Genomic DNA, 25200 nt, shown 5'->3' with positions numbered 1-25200 from the left:
AGGTAGCAAAGCGTTTTAAGATTCCAATATAACGTCAAAGATTTAAAACGCCCAAGCGTATTTTGTTCGTATCTTATTGTGATGCCTCGCACGAGAATGTCGAAAATCCCCTTAAATGGATAGGACGTGTCCCAAATCCTCACTTGATTATTATTTATTATCAGGACAATAAATCTAGGAACGAATTTCGTTTCTTTCAACGTCACAAAGATAAAAGTTTTTATTGAAAGAATTATGTTTTTAACTTACATCTTTACGTTGTACCTAAAAAGAAAGACCGTAACTTAATCCTATTTTGAATAGTTAACATAATTACTTTTCAAACTTTTACTTTTAACTTTAACTTTTTTTAGTTGCGTTACCACAGTTTTGACGTGACAACGTCTTATAATTCGATGAAGCCAGATGCAAACTCGAAAAAAGATGACGTCATGCGTCGTTCCATCGCTCTAGGGTTGCCAAATTTTTTTACAAGAGATAAAGTATATTTCGCTCTAGGATTACCAACTTTCTTTACAAGAAATGAAATATATTCTGGTCTATGAAGATTATTAAAAAACCTCGAACCCCAAAAGACCATAACCCCAAAAGACCCTCCAAACCCCAAAAAACCACTGATTAATCGAAAGGTACTTCGTTCTATCCAGGTGTCCCTTGACACCTCCCTAGTTTTTTTTATTTATTGTTTTAAATACGATAATTAACATTTTCTTTTGAAAAATGCAACCATTCCATCAATATTTTTTGACGTTGTCACGTTCAACTATCGTCAGCAAACCGACTTTACAGACAAGCGATTTTTTAACCTGGCTTTATATATATATATACATATAGATTTGTTCTTGTTACTTACTTAGAGAAAGACACGACAATGTCAGCATCATCCGAGTTGATCTCCGTGAAAGTGAGTCGCGAAGCTTGCTGCCAGACGTCGAGCGCGCGCGCTAGCACCGCCCGTGTGCCGTGCGGATCTATTTGCGACGGTCGGCGGCTCTGGGACAAACTGCAAACAAATAGACAAATTTATTGTATCATTATATACACATTCAGCCCTGATAGCCCAGTGGATATGACCTCAGCCTCCGATTCCGGAGGGTGTGGGCTAGAATCCGGTCCGGAGCATGCACCTCCTACTTTTTAGTTGTGTGCTTAAGAAATTAAATATCACGTGTCTCAAACGTTGAAGGAAAAACATCGTGAAGAAACCTGCATACCAGAGAATTTTCTTAATTCTCTGCGTGTGTGAAGTCTGCCAATCCGCATTGGGCCAGCGGCGTGGTGGACTATTTGCCTAACCTTTCTCATTCTGAGGGGAGACTCAAGCTCTGCAGTGAGCCGAATATGGGTTGATAATGATGATTATAAACTAAAATAAATAAAATATTTATAAGAATTACACGCCATCTAATTGTTCACCCATGGGCAAGGTACCCGATACGTTGGCGCTATTATCACTCTGAACGGCAAGGCTCTTTTGGTCCAAATAACCGGCTCTTGGGTCACCTGACGCATGGATCAATTTGTCAGGCATAGAATGGAATTTTTTTTGGTATCTGATGACTATGGGCAAAAGTCTCAAAGGCAAGCGCCGCAAATATTAGGTATGATTGAGTCTTCACCACGCTTACGAAATATAGCATATTCAGCAGATGCGCCAGGCGTTTGGGACGTGCGTGAGAGATGAGACGCTGCCAACGTATCAACGCAGGTTGCGTTCCATGTATACGCTTCATAGACCACGTTACTATTGTCATCACGTCGGGCCTCTTGCCGTCATCCCTGAACAAACCGGGAGGTTCTAATTGCACAGACGGCAATGGCCAGTTCATCATAAATAACATATAATTATTATTTGCATAGTACTTAGACTGATCACCCCCCTCAAGAAATACGTACGAGAATATGCATCCCATAAAGGAGAGAAGATATCGAGCCTAAAAGTTGATCCAATCAGGGTTGTTCGACTTACGGTGACAATGTGTCTTCATGAAACACTAAAGGTAAAATTGAGACTTAACACTGGCTACAATTAAAAAACTTATATTCGAAAAACTAAAAGCTATTTTTCACATTTCATTGCTCTTTTTGGAAATGCTACGACTATGTCTACGATGAAACATAGCACAGGGTTATTTTGACTAACATATTGGGCTATTACTACAGTACGTCAGTTTATATATATTTTGCTTATGTTATTCCACACGCACGCCTTAATGTGAGTTGAATATTTCATAACTAGAAGTAAGGAGGTAGGTAACCAAACCAAGTAGGGCGTTGTGAGTAAGAACATACATACGAGTATGTGTGAAGCAGGTATGAAAGTTAATTTTCCTTCAGCCCATACATTTCTAGATATTCCGACCCTTTTTTCTTAATCGTGCTATCTTGTAATAAATGCATATCTGTCCTTCATTCTTAGAAGTTATATATATAGAAATATCCTACTAATATTATAAACGCGAAAGTTTGTATGGATGTTTGGATGTATGTTTGGATGTTTGTTAATCTATAACGCCGCTACCACTGAAGCGATTTAGCTGAAATTTGGAATGGAAATAGAATTTTCTCTGGATTAACACATAGGCTAGGCTTTTTACCCCGAAAAAATCCATGGTTTCTTGAGATTTAACTAGTGAATCGAATTAGCTGAAATTTGGTATTAAGACATATTATAGCCTGGATTAACACATAGATTACTTTTTATCCCGGAAAAATCCATGGTTCCCGAGGGATTTGTGAAAACTAAATTCCACGCGGACGATGTCGCGGGCGTCTGCTAGTCAAAGAATAAAGCACAGATATGCATTAAGTATTCTAACATATGTAGGTAGTAGGTACCTAGTTACCTGCTATGTATGCCATCAGAGTTCACTAACAGTCAACCTCAGGCTTTACCAAATAATCTTATTGCTGGAACCTACAGTGCTCGTTCGGATGCACTTTGATGCCAGTTAGGTATCCATTTTCTACCTGTAGTATACAGGTATTTGAATATCGGTGCGATAGTGCGTTAAAATGTAGTTATAGTACCTAGTATAGTAGGCAGAAAGGAAAGCACTGTGCATTCAGTTCTGACTGCTGGACTGTACGAGTAGGTAGGTACATAATATTTTTAGAATAACTTCTATTTTAAATGTTTTTAGGTATAATATCTGTTAATTGCTCTGACATGCAGCACGAGTGTGGACACTTAACCCCAAATACGATCGGATTATCTTGAAGAGTCACATATACTAACTAGCAATACCAGTCAATTCAAAGTTGTAATACTTAATTGAAAAATGAGGCTGTATATATATATATATTTCATTTAAAAAAAAAATATGTTTCACCGATATATCCGTCAATAATAATGAACCGATTTTAAAAATGTACTTATATTATAAAGAAGTAAATTTTGTGGTATTGTAGGGTAATCTTTGAACCTACTGAACCGATTTTGAAAATTAGACAGCTACATTATTTGAAAGTGTCATAAGCTATATTTTATTCCCGTATTCTTATGGGAACGGGAAGTGCGCGGTTGAAACTGCAGGCTTCGGCTATTTCCATATTAATTTATATTAAATAGATTGGCTTTAGCGCAACTAATTTTTCTAAGTATTAGCCGTAAATATAATAATAAAAAAAAATATTAATCACACAGTAACAAAATTCTAATACAATAATAGAGTAGATCCCTGGTTCCCAAACTAGCTGTAACTGTATCTTGGGAACCAGTGGATTCCCATTAGTGTTAGTTATTAAAATTAAGATAAACTGTAGATATATATAACTGTATAATGAATAGGCTATAAAATGAAGTAAAAGATACGCAGGCCGTAAGTACGAGTAAAATGCGAGCGTGTGTGTCAACGCGCGACCGCCGCCGCTCCTATGTAATGGAATAATCGCATTGTGGACAATTTGACTGACTCGGCCCTATTTAACGGATGCCGCGTTTATTACACAGGATTTATGCGTTGTCACAGTCACAAAGTGATCTCATTAGGCTTGCACGTAGTTTTAATTAGAGAGCTAGAGCTCGAAATTGCGGCGTTGTTGTATAGATTTTATATTCGTTTCATAAACTGGCAAGTCTGTTTTGTTGAACGCGCTAATATTATACAGGCACCTACTTACAGCACTAACAAACTTACTGATCTACTTTGCGAAATTCATAATAAACTGTTCGTATTAGCAACACACTGCTTTGTAAAACATCGCTTCCGTGGGTTATTAAAACTAACCAACGCCGGTTCTGGCCGTCGCAGTTCATAATTATTTCAATAACATTATTAGGGGACACTGGGGACGCATAAAGAGACAGTGTGAGCTGTTTTTGGGGGCTGCAATTTTCATTTCGTCCTCAATTTGTTAAATATACGTAGGTTTATAGACAGCGCATGGTCGTGTAACGTAATCCGGTTCAAATATAGTAATATTTTTGAAATACGAGTATTTTTAATTGGGAGCACACTTTTTAATAGGCTGCAGGTCGTTCGGCAGATCAGTTTGCGAGCTGATGGGAGCAGTTCAACATTATTGCGATATTAATGAGGCCGGCACAGGCAGTATATCAGACAACTAGTTAATTGCAAACTTTGAATGAATTTTCCACATTTTCCGTTCACATTTCAAAGTTAATGTTGTGATGTCACGCCGAAATAATGAGTGCGCTAAAACACAGATATTACACCTTTTATTACTAACAACAACCTACGAGTCTTTTAGGACGCAATACCACAGTTTAGTGTCAAATGATTTTACTGACTTGAGTTCTAATTAAGTTCGAAGTATTTGGGGGTTTTTGATTAGGTTTTGATAGGATTGCACTGATGTAATGCATCGAACAATATTATTAAACAACCTTTTATTTAAACATTTATAAATAAAATATAAGTGTCTGTCTATGATTTCAAGATAGCTGCGTTTTCTCTAACGCATATAGTTGGCGACGCTAAAACACAAACAAGCTTTTTTAAAATTTTTGTCTGTCTGTATGTCTTTTTGCTAGTCCGGGCTAATCTTTGAAGCGGTTGAATTGATTTTAATGGGACTTTGACTGACGGAAGATAGGAGGTCATTGCGCTACTACGAGTATATAGACTACTTTTTATCTTCTTTATTCATGAGCTATTGTGTCCCGGAAAAAATCCATAGTTCCCGCGGGATTTGTTAAAAACTGAGTGGAAACGTGAACGAAGTCGCAGATGTATAAAAATAATTACAACTAAATGTTTACTAACAACATCGATTTAAATTACTCCATTACAATTTCAATTAATTCAGGATTGTTGAAGAAATACCTATAATAAATAATAGGTGGGTTGGTAATTGAGTGCCTAAACGAAATGTTTGCGAAACCGTTTTACAAATGACCGAAACATTGCCTTCTTTTTAACAAAGGGGCAAGTTTAATTACAGTTACAAAAAAATACAATTTCAGAGCGTTTTAATACAATGGCGGACGAAGCCAAGCAAACTCTGCAACTCGTGAATACGGTTGGCAATAATTTCCATCGGTGCGCGTGAGCTAACCGACAAGTTTGAAGTGTGTTTGAAGGGCTTCAGGGCACGTTGTGGGTTATTCGAAGTTGGCGCAAACAGAAGCCATCCCCAGTCGCTAGTTAAGAAACGTGAGCGTCGACCACGTGGCCACGTGACCTCGTATGGACCTGGGTGACGCACGCTGATCGGCTTCTAGCTACGTTTGTAATGTTAAAATTAATTAATGTTGTGAGAAACCTGTAGGGTTATGAAAATTAACGAGTTTTGAGCATTTAATCACTCCCCGGATTTGTCAGTGTAGTTCCCGTTAACGTGGAAATACGGGCATAGCTGATGACACAAAGAAATTTGTAAACGTAAAAGAATTTTCGATTACTTCAAGTGATTACATACAACTTCACAAACTTTACATCTCTATAATATTAGTATAGACTAGCGAAACGGCCTTTATGAGGTAAATTAATTTTTTGTGTGACTAAAATTTAGATTTCTCATGGAATTTTAGGCATCGCATGAAAATTATTTGAGTTTTTTCGAAGATTACCCACTGCTGCTTCGTTGCCAATACAGTTTTTAATAATGCTATTAAATATAAGTATAAGGGGCATTCAGTTTCTTCTTTCTTTTTCATTTAATTTTCATAAAATGTTTGCTTATTTACTGGATTAGATCATTGAATGTAATAATTATACACGAGTTATTTGCCGTTTGCTAAACTATATAACTGTATTCTGTACTCAATTACAATATTCGTTAGTACAATATTCGCAGGCGGACGGGAGCAACGTTTATAGCGTGAAGCAATAAAACATGCGCTATCATGACGACATGGCGACGTCTTCACGAAACGGACATAATCTCGTTACGATGTCATAACAAAGAGATTTGTAAGCATGAACTTTATGGTCTGTGTCCAACGAGCTAAAATTTAATTTTCTGAAATAATCTGTCAGCGAGCCATTAAAATTATTCGTCCGTGCTCCCTCCCGCTTCGAGTTACAATTATGCGGGACTAGGAAAGATGTCGCAACTTAAAACGTACTCGACACCTCTTAATAGAATTTTGTTGCCTATAATCTTTTGAGAACTTAGGACGACGACCTCTCTGGCGCAGTCGGTAGGTACTCAACGATAGTCTTGGGTACGATTCCCAGTTTGGAATTTTCAGGTAGGTAGGCCTTGGCTAGATATAGCCCACCGGCAAAGACCGCTGAGCGATTTAGCGTTCCGGTACGATGCCGCGTAGAAACCATCAGAGGTGTGGGTAGAATAATATAGTATACCTCTTCTAAGTAAACTCGCTTCCATCTTAGATTGCATCGTCACTTGACATAAGGTGAGATCGCAGTAAAGGTCTAACATGCATGCATTTTTTTTTAATTTTTTTTTAAATTTTTTTACAAGTTAGCCCTTGACTACAATCTCACCTGACGCTAAGTGATGATGCAATCTAAAATGGAAGCGAGCTAACTTGGTAGGAGTTGGATGAAAAGCCACACCCCTTTCGGTTTCTACACGACACCGGAATGCTAAATCGTTTGGCGGTACATCTTTGCCGGTAGGATGGTAACTAGCCACGGCCGAAGCCTCCAACCAGCCAGACCAGGATTAAATAAAAAAAAATGATTGTTTGTGAAAATATCGAGTCCGTGGCTTATGGACGTGAAGAAAGGGAAGCCCATTCAAATTACGTTTTATTTCACGCCTCGAGTGGAGAAATTAGCATAAAAATAATAAAATGTCGGCGGGGTATGGTCGGTCCCCAGTGGCGTGCCAGTGGCGTGCCAGTGGCGTGCCAGTCGCCCTCCGACACCGGTCGCCTGTCAAAACGATTGTCAAATCCGTCCACATAATATGGAAGCGTTATCTCACATCTTTAATAATCATAGAAAATATTCTCTCTTGTTTTTGCTATTTTCATAAAATTAATTATAGGAAATGATTTTTAAAGGGCCTCATAGACCTACGTTTTATTATTTCCTGCAATTATCAGAATTATGATGATTCTCTAAGACTGATCTAGAACTATGTATGGTATTCTAGAAATATGTAGATTTACTTATATTTTGTATTAGATACTACTATTAGCTTTAATCCAATAGAACTTGTCCTAATAGCTATACAAATTGTCCACTTGAAATGGTGGACTTCACTTCTACGTTGGACTGCCAGAGAGATCCTTTGCGTGAAAAATCAAAGTGATTAAACTTGTGGATTAAAACATGGAATTCAATAGTAGCCAAGTTATATATCTTGATGTTAAGAGTACAAATTATTATGAATGAATTTATTTGTCACTGATACAATAAAGAAAACAAAAATGTATGCTAACTTTCTACACATTTTGGTCAATCTGATACCGTAGGTATTACGTCATTGACCTGAAAAGTTGGTAGGTATTTGAATTAATTTTGTTTCGGGAATTTATCCTACTTATCAACATAAAAGAGGTTCCTAACGTCATAACAGGGGAAGTCGTTAATGATATAAAGGAGCATACGTATAGATACAATGTTGCCATCGTGAGCTATAATTGTTCAGTCTGCTGCATAATATCCACAGTAAGCGACCCCTCTCCCACAGCGCTTTTCTCACACCGTATATTGTAGATAAGCGACGCGGCAATAGGCATTGATGTTCACCGGGGACTTCAATAGCAGTCTATCTCCTTGATTCTTTGACGGAGAGGGATTTAAAGCAACTCTTTCAATATAAGGAAATACGGATTCGTACCGTTTGATTTGTTATTTAAAAACTACACGCTCAAATGCTCGCCTGTAAAGTCAATTTCAAACAAGGATTCAATGAAATGCCGATGACTATAATTTTAGTGAGGGCAAAGGTCAAAGAAGCTTTTAGCACTTTATTTTCTCAATATTTTCCACCATTATATTATTTCTATATACATTCCTTTTTAAAAATTTTATAATGTTGAAAAAAGGTTATGAAGAAAATCTGCTTCTCCGCTTACTACGCGATTTTTCAGATAGGTACCTAACTCGTATATACATATAATATTTTTTTATTGTAATGAATATTTGTCATATAATTTATTATTTGTCATATATTTAATTCGAATTTAAATATTTAATAGCAAGAATCTTTAGGGTCAGTTTTAGTTTTTTTTTATTTTTTGAATTTCTATTTCAGTTCAATTAATCCTCACGACATTTATGTACGCTGTCAAAACCACAAACGGTTATGAGAAAATGAAGCTCTATCGACTGCACACAGATATCGGTATTACCTACAGGGCAAACCCAATTAATGTGTGCGTGTGCTTGCTAATAGCTACTTTGAATGTGTTGTGGCGGACAGCCAACGTAACCTGCCCGTTACGGAGACTTGGAGAAACTATCGATGCTCCTCAGGGATTTCAGCTGATAGGCTTACGTTTGCTTATCCTTGCTAAACTGGAATCTAATAACGTCTTGTTATAGGCACCTACACGACGTAACACTTGTCAGTGTTATGCAAATTGTGTTCTTGGTGACTTGAGTAATATAAGTAAATCTATACTAATATTATAGAGCTGAAGAATTTGTTTGTTTGTTTGATTGAACGCGTTAAACTCAGGAAGTATTGGTCCAATTTGAAAAATTCTTTCAGTGTTAGATAGCCCATTTATCAAGGAAGGCTATAGGCTATATATTATCCCCGTATTCCTACGGAAACGGGAACCACGCGGGTGAAACCGCGCGATGTCAGTTAGTCTTAATTACAAGTAATAAAGCTTTTTGTGACTTAACACAAGACAAAAAGACAAAAAGAGGGGTGTTATAAGTTTGACGTGTCTGTCTGTCTGTCTGTGGCACCACAGCTCCCGAACGGATGAAGCGATTTCAATTTAGTCTTTTTTTGTATTAAAAGTGACTTGTGCGAGTGTTTTTAGACATGTTTGATGAAAATCATATAAGTCATATAGAGAAATTAGCGAATCTATTTCCATTCAAAAGTTCAGCCAAATAGGTTTAGTAATTGCAGCGTGAAGGACTAACACACATATACCCACAAGCTTCATGTAGATATATGTAAAGAAAATAAACTATGCAAATAATATTACGGGTATCGACGAACATACGAGCAATATAATATTTCGACTGCCACACGTGAAATAGATTCAAATTGGGTATTGGCGTTCATAGTCATATAAGAGAAATTAGCGAATCTGGCGGACGCACCGCCGGGGGCAGAATTAAGTCGTCAGTAACGACGTTAGGCTGGTAATAGCGTATTACCGTGCGCCTACCTCGCGCCGCGCGGCCATTTTCCGCCCGACTTCGACTACCAAATTGAAACGATTTTTCAGTGACATGATTGCATCGGTGAACAACGTTAGCACTTTTGATATCCATAATTCACATTCGTTGTAGACTAGGAGGTGGTGGATATGTCTTGAAAGGAAATACTATCCTACTAATATTGTAAACGCAAAAGTTTGTATGGATGTTTGGATGTTTGTTACTCTTTAACGCCGCAACTACTTGGAAATAGATTTTACTCTGGATTAACACAAAGGCTACTTTTTATCCCAAAAAAATTTTTGTATTTACGAGATTTACGAAAACTTTATGATTTTGATGGTATTAGTGTTTGTTACTCTTTCACGCTTCGGCTACTGAACCGTGGCCTGAAATTTGAAGTAGAGATAGATTATAGTCAGGATTAACACATAGGCTACTTTTTATCCCGAAAAAGTCCATGGATCCCGAGGGATTTGTGAAAAAGTAAATTCCATGCGGACGAAGACGCGGGCGTCCGCTAGTATCCTTCTAAACTACCTGTAGGCTGGAAAAGTTCTCAAGTAGCCTTAAGTAGTTTTTTTACACTTTGGAAATGCTGTCTTTGTGTGTTGTGTGTGTCTATTACAAAAACCCAAAATATTTTCAACTCACGAAAAACGGAGGGAAGGTTATCAGTTCGACGATTTTTTATGTATGAACAGTGAACACCGTAACTTTTTACTACTATTTATATTTTAATTTACGTTATTGTTATAATTAATATATTGCGTTATTTTCAGCTATCACCCTGTAAAGTATGTCGTACTATTTACGGGACACCCTGTATATGTCGAAGATCAAAGATAAGTTCTTTTCAATGGAAATGTCACAGTCTCTTGCCCTATATTAACCGTATTTCGAATGTGGTTCCCGTTTGCGTCGGCTGTCATGAAATTTTGTCCGTAACGTAATAAAATTACAACCGGAATGGACACTGTAATAAAGTAAACTGTTAAGCAATAAAGCAAATAAAGTTCCATATGGATATATTTTGAAAGTCGATTATAATACTAGAATCAACCCACTTAGTTTTTTTTTTTTTCTGTCTGAGTAGGTGCCGATAGCTCCCTGCGGAAACTTAGTAACCGTATCGTAGGTATATGACAGGTCTGATGATTTTTTATCTGTTGTACCTATGGAAATAAATTTATTTAAACGTTGTTTCCAATCCACTGAAATCAAAATCTCTTTGGTCAAAAACATCTACCATCTTTAATTACCCTACGATGGTTAGGGACATAAGTATGTGATAGACATGATTGATATTATATTATTATCTCAAACCAATTATTGTGTAGGACCTGCCTCGCTAGACGTTACTTTTCTGTTAAAGTATATGATCAACGATCTAATGCGATTATAAAAACTGTCTCTATAGAATCGATGTTAAATAGTTGTAATTTGTTCATCGGTTAAAGAGCTCCGTAAAAATACCTTTTTGTGTATTTGAATTGTGTAAAAAACGGGCAAATTCTTCTAGTTTAGTATATGATATATACCAAATCTAAGCTCGTTTTCCTCAGAAAATGACAGAAAATTTGGTCGTGACTATGAGTGCGATACAGTGCGACACATGCAGGTCCTTCTATAATTGGTCTGAGATTATTATTCTTACTATTTGAATAACGATACAAACGATAATAAAATACAAAAATGTATATTACATTTTTGTATTTTATTATTTTATGATAGCTTTAAATAATAATGTGATAAAATGTGTAATAAGTTAGTAGTTGTGTTGTGTTGATAAATAAATTATTTCTGTCTACCTATCTAAGGTGGGTACAGATTGGTGCAATGCAACATGCAATGCAAGAATTTGACGTCTACATTGCTGCAATGTATCACGAATGCTCGTGGTTTGAACGCCTCGCGCGCACGAACTGCGCCTGGGTCGCGCACGCTTCGAGCGTTACAACTCGTGCGCGGTTCGATCCGAGATTTGTCGGTTTTTGGTACGAACACAAAGGGGCGCGCAGTGTGCGCAGGACTGAGCCGAATGATTCGTAGTCAATGCGCGTACCGCGCGCGCCATACGTCCAAGGCAGCAGGGAACATGCAATGTAAGGCAGAATATTACATTACATGTTGCATTGCACCAATCTGTACCCACCTTAAAAGTTTGTATTTATAAGTGTATTTCTTTTTCTAAAGTGTCATATCAGTGGGTATGTTACGACCGTGTTAATATCCCACTGCACGCTGTAAAAATATAAATTAAAACTGAAAGTTTAAACTGCACCGGAGTTGTTATACATTAGTTTCAAATGATTATAGCCCCATATGAAGCATCGTCGGGATCTAGTTAAAGACACGGGTTGAACTTTTATACGAGTTGGCTAAGAAGGAGATATAATAATTGGAAACTTGAGATGCCTGCTGCACGCGCGGAGGGTATTAGCGGTTATTTCTTATTTTTATCGACGTAATATACCCATTCAGTTATGAATAACTTTTCTCTTTTCATCTCATATTATTTGCCCGCCTCTATTAAATACCTTACTCTATAAGTTATTATTAAGATAGATCTTACGAGAGTCACTACATAGGTGTATAATATAAATCTAGATTAATAATTATTACGGTTATTAAGAACTAGCGTACGCCCGAGACTTCGTCCGCGTGATACCCTACTACTACCCTAAACCACTCCCACTCTACAGCTACCCTACCATACATACATACACACCATATATACAGGGGATGAGTAGGGACTCACCCTACTCCTACCCTACCCCTACCAAACCCCTACTCTATCCCTACCCTACCCTACCCTACCCCTACCCTACTCCTACCATACCCCTACCCTACCACGCGACGGTAGCTTAAAAAATGGAGTAACTTCTCCCGTTTTCCCAACATTTCCCTTCACTGCTCAGCTCCTATTGATCGTAGCGTGATGAAAAGTATACTATAACCTGCCCAGGAGTATGAAAAATAATTGTACCAAGTTTCGTTAAAATCCGTCGAGTAGTTTTTGTTTCTATAACGAACATACAGACAGACAGACAAAAATTTTAGTGATTGCATTTTTGGCATCAGTATCGACCCCTGATCACCCCTGATAGTTATTTTGGAAATATATTGGAATTTCATGTACATAATTCACCTCTCTACATATTATAAGTATAGATTAACTTTGGAAGATCAAGTATGTAGGTACATAGGAACAGAAAGTAAAGCTGTAACTATTTAATAAGTAAATGAATATGAGTACCTACTGATTAGGCTACAATAGTACCTAAGAAAAACATCTGAAACGATTACTGGCAGGTACTACTACTAGTTTAAAATATTAACGAAAACATTTTCCAGTGTACTACCGGCAAACAGATGATTTCCATGTACCATGAATAAAGAAAACTAGCCTCATTGTTATTCTAGCCTCACTCGGCTTAAATTTTTCTTCATTTTAAGAGAATAAATTTGTGAAACGGCAATAAAAATATGCACTTGGAACCACACCAAATAGTCATTTGTTACTTAATATCCTTTTTATCATGAGTTACTTACAAAAAATTGTGCGACATTCTTCTTTTCGCTGGGAAATAACATTTGAACCTAAATCGGCAAGAGATATTTATTTAGCTTTTTGTAGTACCAACTTGTACTATACATACCGTCACATTATGTATAAATAGTACCTACTTGTACTATGTACTATTATACATTCTGTGCTAATACAGATAATGTTGGTTTACAAAATTGTTGTGATGCGATGTGGTTGAAAAGAATCCACAACACATTCTGAATTGGTTAAGATTTATAGTAATGCACTTTCATATAATTATTATCTATGTAATATGAAAGTGAGTAGAAATGAATAATGATGCTTCTTCATTTGCTAGATTGTTTTCGATTGAGCAACACCATTTTGAAGACCAATATGTTACAACAAAATCAAAGTCAATAATACGTTTAAGACTAATCGACCAAGTTTGGAAGTACCTTCCTTATGAATGTACCTGGCTACTTATAATTTTAGAATTTTAGAATTTTTATATTTTTGTATTATTATTATTATTACTTTTGTATATTTTATATTGGGTAAATACCTTTAAATAAAAAAATATTATTATTCTTATTATTATTATTATTATGAAAAACAAATCAATTCCCTGTATAAAATTTTGTTATTTAAGTAATATCAATTTTAAATCCGTTTATAGAAAAACTTCTCTATAAACGGCAACCGATCGTTTTATAACTATAAACAGTATGTACTGAGTTACGAAGAAAAGTTAAAAATTGTTTGACTTAGAGATTGCAAACTACATCGGTTGCCATTAAAGAGGGCAAGGAATCTTTTAAACTTTAATCTCTAATCTAATTTTAGCGAGTTGTTAAGAAATGGAACGGCTATTTTCTGAAAATTTTCTCTCTAACTTTCGACGGGACAAGCTAAGAACAAAGTGGTGTCTTTGAAGAGTTGAGAACAAGTAACATACTTTTAGTTTATAGTTTATCTATCCAATAACTCCATTGGTTAAGTCAACCGCTCTGTGTGATGTCTCGTCGCTGCACCTCAAGTGCTAGAAGAGTCCCTAGTTATTTTTACAGCTCCCTTACAGCGTCGCGCTAAAAGCTTTTGTCTTGCATTTTTAAAGTGCCAATTTGAAATATAAGAACAAAGGCCTGCTTGTGTGCTAAGCGAGCGAAAATCTTACATGAACCCTTTGATACGAGCATGGTATTTGTGTGTGTAAAATTAAATTGATTTAATATATTCAGATTTTGAAAAGTATTATTTATAAGTATAATGCACATAATGTCCAATGCAGTAATTTATCACATTAATCTGTTAATATTGTAAGTTTGTAATTGTAACATTTGGACGATAATTAATTTTCGATGAGAAGAAAATAGACAGAGACATTGCTTCAGGCCTCATATTGTCTAATTTGGTTTACAATATTAAGCGGACCTTTAATAACTGAAATATGCTATTCGGAGAAGAATAAAGGGATATTTAAATGAGCGGAATTGATGAAGCCCACAATGGCGAAGTAAACAAAGGACAAAATATTAGGTATTCAAAACGGCGTCGCGGCGGTCGATTGCGGAAATGACAAACCGATTAGTCGTAGGTCTGCGCTGCGAGATATATCCGGCGGAACCAGATGAAATTACTTCCCACGTCGTTCCCGATGCACGCCAACAATGTTCCGCCGAACGCAATAAGATTCAACAAAACCGTTCGAGTGTCGTCACAGAAGCGCCGCTTCATTAGAATCGAAATTCCCACGGTTCATTAGGATTCCCCGGAATTCTCAGCGTTCATTAGAAATACTCTGCCGGAGTGGACCGGGGACGTAAATAAGTGATTAACGCAGTTGGGATTGTTTTCAGACTCGCCGGGCCGCGCCGTTGCAACTCCGAGTGATCTCTTGATGCATTTAAGATGAGACGCCCGCCTCCTCACGCCAATGTTTTATGAGTTTACTCATGATTACGACAAACGGTTCCTTATATCCTAATTTAGTTGGTTGGTTACTCACCCTCCCAGTCATTTGTATATATAAATATCTACCTTTAAAACTACTTTTTATTAATATCATGAAACTACTTAACAGTTTTGATAAAATTAAAAGAGCATTTATTTTTGTTACTGTGAAAAGTCGAGAACGTCTACCGCAATTCAGTTCGATGGAAAATAATATTCGCCGCAGTCTATGATTAAAATTTAACACGGCTTCTGAATATCACGGTGGATTTTACAGAAAATATTAGCAATATTACTTATTCGTACGCCCGCGGCAAATTGAAAGCACCGCTCGTAACTATCGGGTACTTTTTAAGCTGAATTTTATTACGTCGCGATGAAAGAAGGTAAACGTAATCCGTGTGCTATGTCTACGTAATAAACAGGTGAGAGTTATTTTCCGTGGCGTCTCTTTGACTTCAAACAGAAATTTTATCAATCGGCATCTTTTCAAATGTAATAAAACCTTTAGATAGAAAAGGTATGTATGGTAGATCAAAGAATAGTGTGATATTTATAACGGAGATATTAAAGGGAATGTAACATACAAGCAGACGATGCGCGGTTTTACCTGGGTAGTTCCCGTTCCCGTAAGAATACGGGAATACAGCATATAGCACCCGGGGATAGTGTAGCTCCAACAGTGAAATAATTTTTCGAATCGCTTCAGTAGTCTCGGAGCCTATTCAATGCAACAAAGCTATCCTCTTTATAATATATACAGACTGCTCGGGAGGATTTCCTATAACTCTGGGGTTATATTCTTTAATGAAAATTAATTAAAAATGTTCAAGGAACATGTGTCCTAAAACTAATATTTTCAGGGAAAATAATATTTCTTTTGTAAATAGATCTTAAAATGTGTCCCTTAATCGCATCCTTATAATTATGACGTAGCCAAGTTTTACGTATTTTATAATGCAAGGATAGATAAAGGTTACATGGAAAGTCGGAATATTATTTGAATTACTTTATATGAAAACATAAAAAGTTTTTATAGTTTTTAGTTAAAAAAAAATATTAGTTATGCAGTTCGACTCCTATAAGTGGATTCGTCCACACCTTGAAGTTATGGGAAATACTCCCCAGCACCCTGTATATACTCGTAGTATAGATAATTATGATGTTAGAGAATTCACAACGAAAGTAACCATATAACAATATGGTTAACAAACCATATTGCAACTATGTAGGTACTCACGTCTAGGAGAGTTATGCAAAATCTCAGTTATCGGCACTTGGCGAGAAGTTAGCGGTTAGGGGTTAAATGGACCCGCACGTCCGGACAAACATCGGAAATTCACAAGTCAAACAAGTTTACGCAAATTTATAACTTCCGCAAATCCTTCAAATAAGTAGAAGTTGCTGAATTGCATACCACATATACATAAATCGATATATTCATTACGGTATGCTGAATGAAAATTTAAAATTGGAACGTATGCTTGAACGTTGCAATGTTGCTATACACAAAAATAATTAATAGTGATGTTAATTCAAATGTTTTTGATTGCAATATACTTAATTTATGTGAGTTATTAATTGCAAGAAATAGTTTTTTCTTGCGAAACGGTTAGCTTTAGCATTATATGTTTTTTTTGGACTACATTTCTCAGTTGAAAGCATTGGAAAACGGCGTAGCCTTCCATGTAAAAAGTTAAAGAACCTCCCAGCAATGTAATTAAATCTACTTTATGATTATAAAGCAGTAAAGTTTGTAAGTTTCTGATATTGTAGTGTGTTTGATGAAACATGAAACAGCGCTGGGATTCGCTAGTAATGTTATCTTACAATGGAAGATGTTGTAGAGGCACCCCCAGGTGATCATTCAGCCGCTGAGAGTCGAATTTAACCTCTATTTATTTTAGAATTAGACACTCAGCGGGTGAATGATTTACCTGCCCCTACAACGTCTATGAATTCCACTGTTAGGTAGGTTTAGGTCGTCCCCAAAATGACACATTTCTTATTGGCAGCATAAATAGTTTTCTTGGAAATTATTTTCGAAACGACCAAAAGTAAATTCTCTTTTCAAATATTTTTACTTTTTCTAGAGTCACTAAAACAATGTAGCAATCGTGTTACGATCCAAAGATAGTACGAGTGTGAATCGCAAAACTTACAAGTAGTTGAATCCGAGTGCGACGAGAAACTTTCCAAATATTAAAATTCCGCAGAGATCTAATATATTTTCACAGTAAAAGTTGAATCTTGGTTTAACGTGGGCGATGATCTTTAAGGGCATCGTCCTACTGGTTATTGGCCGGAATACTGTTTATGCGACTACAGTAAAGAAAACCATATTCGTATTATAGAATATGATTCAATGGTTTAAGTTTTAGTAGATTCCTTGGTATGTCGTGAGTGGGGAAGGGACGTATTTAATCTTATCATATCAGGTATACGTTAACATAATACATACTAAATTATATACAACATAACTATACGACCTTTTGCTTTATAATTAAACGTTTTAAAGCAAAAAAACTCTGCGAAAAAGATCGTCAAATATTTGTTTAAAATAATAAGTTAATTTTAAAACTTTCAGCAAAGATGAGAGTTTAAAATCTCTTTGGTATTCACGTCGCGGCTAGGGAGTCAGTAACGATGTTTTTAGTGTTTTCTAGTGTTGTGCTCTATACTATATTATAAGCTCATGCATTACGTAAAGTGTTATCTCAAGTTAGCTGCAGGGTGCAAAGTCCTGGAGGGCGGCGCACCCTGTTCTGTTACTATGCTTTGTTCTTGGTGTCAGCAAACACAGAAGATGTATTGGACACATCGAAATGTGTTTATTTATTTATGGTAATCGGTGTACCTACATAGTATAAAAAAAAATCAAGTTGTCCTTTTTAAAGTCGGCTAACAATGAAGAGCCTCTGTACTAGGTGGAAACCTTTATTACTGCCTTGCTCATCCACCAAGACGGACAGTTACTATTTACATTCATCACTGACATTATTATCACTAGTAAATTACTTATATCATCAGTATAAAATAAAGTCTCTAATTTATTGAAGTAGTGATTTGAGGCTGACACCTATAATACCAAGTTGTTCCAATGCTTGTTGGTGGGTGATAATATTGACATCATCATCATCATTATCAACTCCTATTCGGCTCACTGCTGAGCTCGAGTCTCCTCTCAGTATGAGAGGGTTTAGGGCAATAGTTCACCATGCTGACCCAATGCGCATTAGCAGACTTCACACACGCAGAGAATTAAGAAAATTCTCTGGTATGCAGGTTTCCTCACGATGTTTATCTTCACCGTTAGAGACACGTGATATTTTATTTCTTAAAATATCTTGCTCATGTGCAAATATTTTCATATATACAAGAATATTTAACTGAAGATTCGCACAATTCAAATATTGAATTTTAATCCGGTTAAGGATGCAAGTAACGTAATGTTACACAACAAAGAACTCGCGTACTTTCAGGACTTCGACCTTGGTTACAACGACCGCTGAATGTTGACCCCACAGTTGACCTGTTCACTGAACTCGTTCCACCACATTTTTCTAAGAAATCGCTATTACATTCTCTTTAAGTACACACGTCATCTATTTTCATAGTTTAATATTACAGTTTACAGTAAAAATGAGATCTGAAATTGTTAAAAATACTGGAGGAAAATAAATAGTTGAGGAGACTCGAGCTGAGCAGTGAGCGGAATGTGGGTTGATACCGACGAGCAAGATAGCTTTATCCTGCTGATATTTAGGTTTACTTTTTAACCGACTTCAAAAATGGAGGAGGTTCTCAATTCGAAGCATATGTTTTTTTTAATGTTATCTCACAACTTGGTCATTTACTAACTAATTGTGGATAAAAGTAAAGAGTATACATCCAAATTGGTCGCATTTAATTTTCACGAAAATCGGTTCAGTAGTTCGTGTTAAAATCAAAATTACTGAAAGTGACGAAATTGGCCATGCGGTTGCATTTACGGTCACGATGCCAGGACACACTAAAAACGGAAAAATAAAATCTTTTTTTCTGTCTATTGATCGGTTTGAAGGCGTTGCCAAATAAGCTCTTAAAGTTCATTTTGCTCTTTTGGAACCGCCTTCAAAAATCAAACCGATGAATAGAAAAGACATAATTATATTTCGTCGGTTAAATTTTTTAAAGATTTTTACTTAAACATTCCTTATGAACACTGTAACGCATTAGTAGTACTCTGGTGTTTTTATGCGCGGGGCTATTTATTTACCATCAGCTGACCCCCATAACCTATATTTAAAGCTAACCACACACGAATAAGTCTACCCTCCAGTTTGCAGCGTGCTATGAATGTTGGCAGTGAAAAAAATATCTAAACCATATACTTAATTTACTATATTTCGATATTTTTTACGGTACCAAGGTTTTACCAAACGAGCTTTTTTTCCGAGCGTACCCTTCGTGCGCGAATCTTACTCGCACTTAGCTGTTTTTTTATACTGCCCGCATCCTTAAGCGCCTTTCAGACTTGACAGTAAATTTAATCATGAGTGGTTGGCGTATAGGTAAGCATTGTGGCTATACAAGTACTTTATAGCATAAATACCTACAAAACGGCGTCCAAATAACACTCGCGAAATATAAGCCTTTGTAAAGTAGCGAAAGAAAGAACCCAATAACATTGTTTTAGGGGCACTCGAGTCTGCCGTGTTAGCATACTGCATACCTATATCCGAAAGACTTTCAGTTTTCAGGTGCCTGCTCAGCAACGTTATTTAAATTAAGTCCCACGTTTCAAAGCGAACCTCATTTGCGTTTACAAAAGTGCAGATCATATTTTTTCTTCTGTGTTCGAATTGAATGCGGTGTAATATTCTTTTTTGTCTAGAGACGAGAGCCGCGCGAGAGCCGCTTCACAAAGCCTCCGAGTCCGTATTCGTTGCCTCACTCACCTGGAAAGGAAAGAAAAGAAAATGTTAATTAAGAGCCACTGAACAAAATTGATATCATCGGGAACGGAGCTTCGGCCTTATTGTAAACGGATGCCGGCAGTTAGTTATGAGAAGCTGTCGGTTGATAGCTTTTAATTTCGAACGCTTTTTGTTGTCGATTGTCGTTTTGAAGATTAACTTCTTTGAATAACCGACCTGGCGTGAACTGAAATGCAATTTTCAGTACCATTGTATTTGAAGCAGAAATCACTTTGCTACTCGAAATCCATCAACTCGATAATGGTGAATATCGAGCAATTAAAAACAAGCGGATATTAACGGACGTAAAATTGATAACGTCGGGAAACATGGTGGGTAGTTAATGTACCGCGGACGTCGGTACGCCAAACGAGGCTGATGCGTACATCTCATTTACACGGACGCGGTATATTTAGGGAGCGGACCGCGCGCGGTGAGCCGCGAACTAGCATTTGGCAGCGCACGCGTCCGAGCACAGCCGGCTCTGTAAACTAAACAACTCGTAAAAGTGTAAAAGTCGTAACGATAGCGGCGCGGAGCTGCCTAATATGAGCGGCGGTTGGAAACGCGCCAGTGCTCATTATCAGATGGGATGTTCCGCAACCCTTTCGTTTTACGATTGGCCTCTAATTACGGCAGTGCTCAAGGCTGCGCGCGCTTTTTTTCATTCGCCAACGGCGCCAAATAGACATATTTATCGAAACCGAAACGTTTACGGTTCGACTGCAGCGTTAATAACGTCGAAACGGTGGACGTAACAATCGGACGACGTTCTCGATATGAAAAATGTCTCGGAAAATGTCGCAGCCAGCCCGCAATAACAGAGAGCGCTGTTTTACGAGAGCGCGCTGATAAAGCCGGAGTCGCAGAGTGCTGTGCGGCGGCCGACCGCCGGTTCGCCTTACGACGTGTAGCCAATTTATGCCGCGCGATAAGCAGAGTTTGTTTAGCCGCCGGCGGAGGTGAGTTACGACTGCTGAATCATATTTGTTCGTAATTTTTCATTTGCGAATGTGATTCATAAGAGCCGCTTAACACCTGTCAACTTAATGTTAATATATAGTTAATTTTGAATATGTATTATTTTTTTTATTTGACATGTCGTCGCTTGACCAAAGTCTCATTTGATATGTAAAGATATCTGAAATGGTAACGCTACCATTGATGGGTTGTGGAGTATTTAATGTGTATTTTACTAAGTATATTAATTGGTTGTTTCACGGTAATGTGTCTGTATGTTTAATCATTTGGAAGTAGAGTTAAGGTCGAACCCTAAAACCCTGTCATGATTTATTTAAATTTAGATCTAAATAAATCATATGAGTAAAATGAACTGTATTTTTGAAATAGCGAAACGCAACCATTTTTATACTTCTTTATCAATATATACCAGGGGCGATGGCTCCTAACAACCCGATTCCTACCGGGTTACCTTTTAAAAATCCACAAGTTTTACGGACGTTAATAATTTAATGTATTCAGCCAAAAACACATTCAGACTAAAAAACCACATGATCGAGTTACCTACGAGAAAATTTCAGTCTACTGATATATACCTAATACATTAGGTTTAATACAACCTTATCATTGTATTCTACGTCGATTTAACTTTAATTTTGTCTATATTAGATCGCTTTACATTAGTTTTTGATAATACAGTCAATTGCGTCATCGAAGCTACGAGTGCGATACAGAAACTACAGCAAGCATTTATTTATAAAATTTTATCAGTGGAAACATTCACACTACAATCGAAATAGAGCTAGCGTGCCGGCTGTATCGTCTATCGGCAAGGCAATATTGTTTCGATGCGGACACCGATACGAGTCGACGAAATTACATCCAGATGAATTCTGTTACAGCCAAGCATTTCTGGCTCCGCTCAGTATTATTGTAACATATTCAAGATGCTGGTTGGCGCTCAATCGACGGTGGAATAACTGGAATTACATGGAATCGCTCGCAGGGAATATTAGTATGCTGATGTCGAACGCCACTGGAATGATTCGGCGTCACGTAGACAGACGTCTCTCGTTGCTACGCCGCGCCGAATGCAAGGGTATAAATATCGTAAGCTATCCGTAACGTTGGCGAGCCACGAAAATTCTACTACCTGTGTAGGCATTCTCATTTTTCATGCGTATTTCCTGAATTATTTGGGATTGATAGAGCCTTTAGAATTGATTTTTCTTATATAGCCCCCGGTATGAAAAAAATATGGGGAAAAAAATCGATGAACGAATGACAGTGTTACGTATTTTTGTGCGCAACCTGTTCTGAGCACCTTTCACCGTGCGCTGCTGTATTGAGAAGTACTTAGTGTGTAAAGTAAACTCCATTCGTGCGTCGGAGCTGATGCATACTTTTTTTTTGTAAATAAGCGCTACTTGTATAAGTTTATTAACGTGTTTGATATGAAAATCCGATATTTTATTATACATTTTATTCTATAGAGGCTTTAGGCTTAAATAATTAAAGTCTGTCCGAGTTTTAATTCCCATCAGCTGGATTATTCGATTATTACAGTTATTATTATTAAAATAGGCTGATAATGATGGTAAATTACGAGTGAATTATTTAATATTAAATATTGTGGTTTCAACTTTTAACTCATTTCGGATTTTATTCCGCTCTTACTGTATTGAATTTAATTCATTTATAAGCTATTTCAAGTTAATATTGCCAAAATTTAATATACCTATAACAAAAAAAGAAGCATCAGTATGTCGGGAATTATAGCTAAGACGTATTATGAAGTTATTTGGGAGGAAATAGCGTGATGAAAGATGGGGTCTTTTTTGTCGGAGACTCAAAACATGGCGCGTGATGTGCATGGGGTATGCGGGAGTGAATTCAGGGTAATCCTGGCATATTGGCGCGAGGCATGACGTGCATCCACACCTCGGTGATATATGGCCACGCAATACTTTGTAGGTAATACGAGGACTTTTATTGTAAACTTATATTATACTAGCGGACGCCCGCGACTTCGTCCGTGTAGATTTAGTTTTTCACAAATCTTTTGGGAACCATGGATTTTTCCGGGATGAAAAGTAGCATATGTGTTAATCCAGAGTAAAATCTATTAATATTCCGAATTTCAGCCAAATCGCTTCTGTAGCCGCAACGTAAAGGAGGAACAAACATACACACTTACCTACACACAAACTTTCGCCTTTATAATATGTGTGATATATGAAGTTACATATTATAAGCTTACATATTATAATATGTGTGATATATGAAGTTACATATTATAAGCTGAGTGTAGATGATTAATCTCAATAAAAAAAAAACAAAATCAATGAAAGGTCACTCAACACGAAATCTCGAAAATAGTTTGATGTATTTTGTTGAAATTTGGCACGGAGGTAGTTTAGTTGAGTAGGTAGACGTCCGCTAAGAAAGGGTTTTGCAAGAGGACTACATTAGGACGGCCTCCGTGGCGCACTGATATGTGCGGTGGATTTAGAAGAAGTCCTGGGTTCGATCTCCGGCTGGCCCGATTAAGGTTTTCTTAATTGGTCTGGGTTTTTCGTTATAAAAAGTAGCCTATATGTTGCTCCATAACCTCCTGTATTCTCTATCCTCCATATTTCAATAAAAGTTTCATTAACATCGGTTCAGCTTTCCAGAGAGAGTATTGTAAATAGATTAACCCGGTCAAAAAATTAAAAAAAAAAGCTTGATTATTTATAGTATCGTATGCTATAGTATTAAGATTTCGATAAGATCAATATATGAAGATGTAACTAAAACAATATTTGGATAAGGAAATTTAATTGAAAGCGTAAAATTATGCGTGAAGATGAAATGTCGTGCGTCCTGCGGGGGGAGGTCCCGGGTTCCCGGGGGCCGTCAACTCAATCTTGCCCCATTACGCGCGACAAATTGGAAAAATATTCAATTACACCACGCTAAATATTGGATTATATCAAGGCAAATTACAATTTCGCATTGGGGACCATGACACTATCTGTAAATGTCGTCGCCTTGGACAAATCTACTTCTATTTATGGGTATATTATCTACTGGACGACGCTTCCCGGTTTCTCCTGCGTAGTTTCCGTTCCCGTGAGAATACGGGCATATAATATAGCCTATGACACTGAGAAATAATGTGGTTTTCTAGTGGTAGAAGAATTTTCAAAATCGGTTCAGTATATCCAAAGATTACCCCTAGAACACCGCAAACTTTACTTCTTTACAATACTAAAAATTAGGTTTTTATTTTCTTCAACAAGTTAGTTCACGTTAGTAGTTCAGTAGACGTTAAGTGACGATGCAGTCTAGATAGAAGTGGGCTTATTTGGAAAAGTACCTACAAGTTTATTCTACATAATTCTACACTTCTACATAATTTCTGTGCCCATACCTCTAATGGTATTTACGCGGCATCGTACCAGAACGATAAATATTGTACGTCTTTGCCGGTAGTGTAACTAGCCACGGCCGAAGCCTCCCACCAGCTAGACCTGGACCAATTAAGAAAACCTCAATCGGCCCAGCCGGGGATCGTACCCAGGACCTCCGTCTTGTAAATCCACCGCGCATACCACTGCGCCACGGAGGCCGACAAAACATTCATTCAATGTCCAGCATTGGACGTCCATCGGCTGTTAGTGAAGATGACCTAAAGTTACCTACCTATGTATTTATTTTATTTATTTATTTATTTATTTATATATCTAAAGTTACCTATCTATGTATTTATATACCTAAAGTTACCTATCTATGTATTTATATATTATAAATGCCTATTATCATTAATTACATACATCTTGTGATATTTCATTACATCATCATTTTCAGCCTATTTTAACTGCCCCAATACAGGGCCAGACCTTCCTCTGTATAGGAGAGAGGAAATATAGCTCACCACGCTAGGGGTATTTCATTACTATTGATTTAATTTTTCAAAAAGTTATCAATTAATTTTCGTACACCCGGGTCGTTATTTTTAATAAATGACGATGTGACCTCAAGAATTTCAGTATAATTTTTTACTGACAAAAGGGCAGCCATT

The 25200-nt window shown here is 37.0% G+C and overlaps 1 protein-coding gene across 1 annotated transcript in view; it reads right to left on the bottom strand.

Annotated features, from left to right (window-relative positions):
- The window catches only part of LOC112046181 (matrix metalloproteinase-2), a 288811-nt gene that overhangs the window by 16111 nt on the left and 247500 nt on the right, over positions 1-25200 (bottom strand). The window contains exon 5 of the mRNA XM_052885424.1: positions 854-1003. Coding sequence (XP_052741384.1) covers positions 854-1003 — 150 coding nt within the window. The remainder of the gene's footprint in view (positions 1-853; positions 1004-25200) is intronic.

The sequence above is a fragment of the Bicyclus anynana genome, chromosome 14 (genome assembly GCF_947172395.1).
Source record: "Bicyclus anynana chromosome 14, ilBicAnyn1.1, whole genome shotgun sequence".
Classification (NCBI taxonomy): domain Eukaryota; kingdom Metazoa; phylum Arthropoda; class Insecta; order Lepidoptera; family Nymphalidae; genus Bicyclus; species Bicyclus anynana.
The sequence above is the reverse complement of the archived record's forward strand: the minus strand, read 5'-3'. Positions and strand labels throughout refer to the sequence as shown.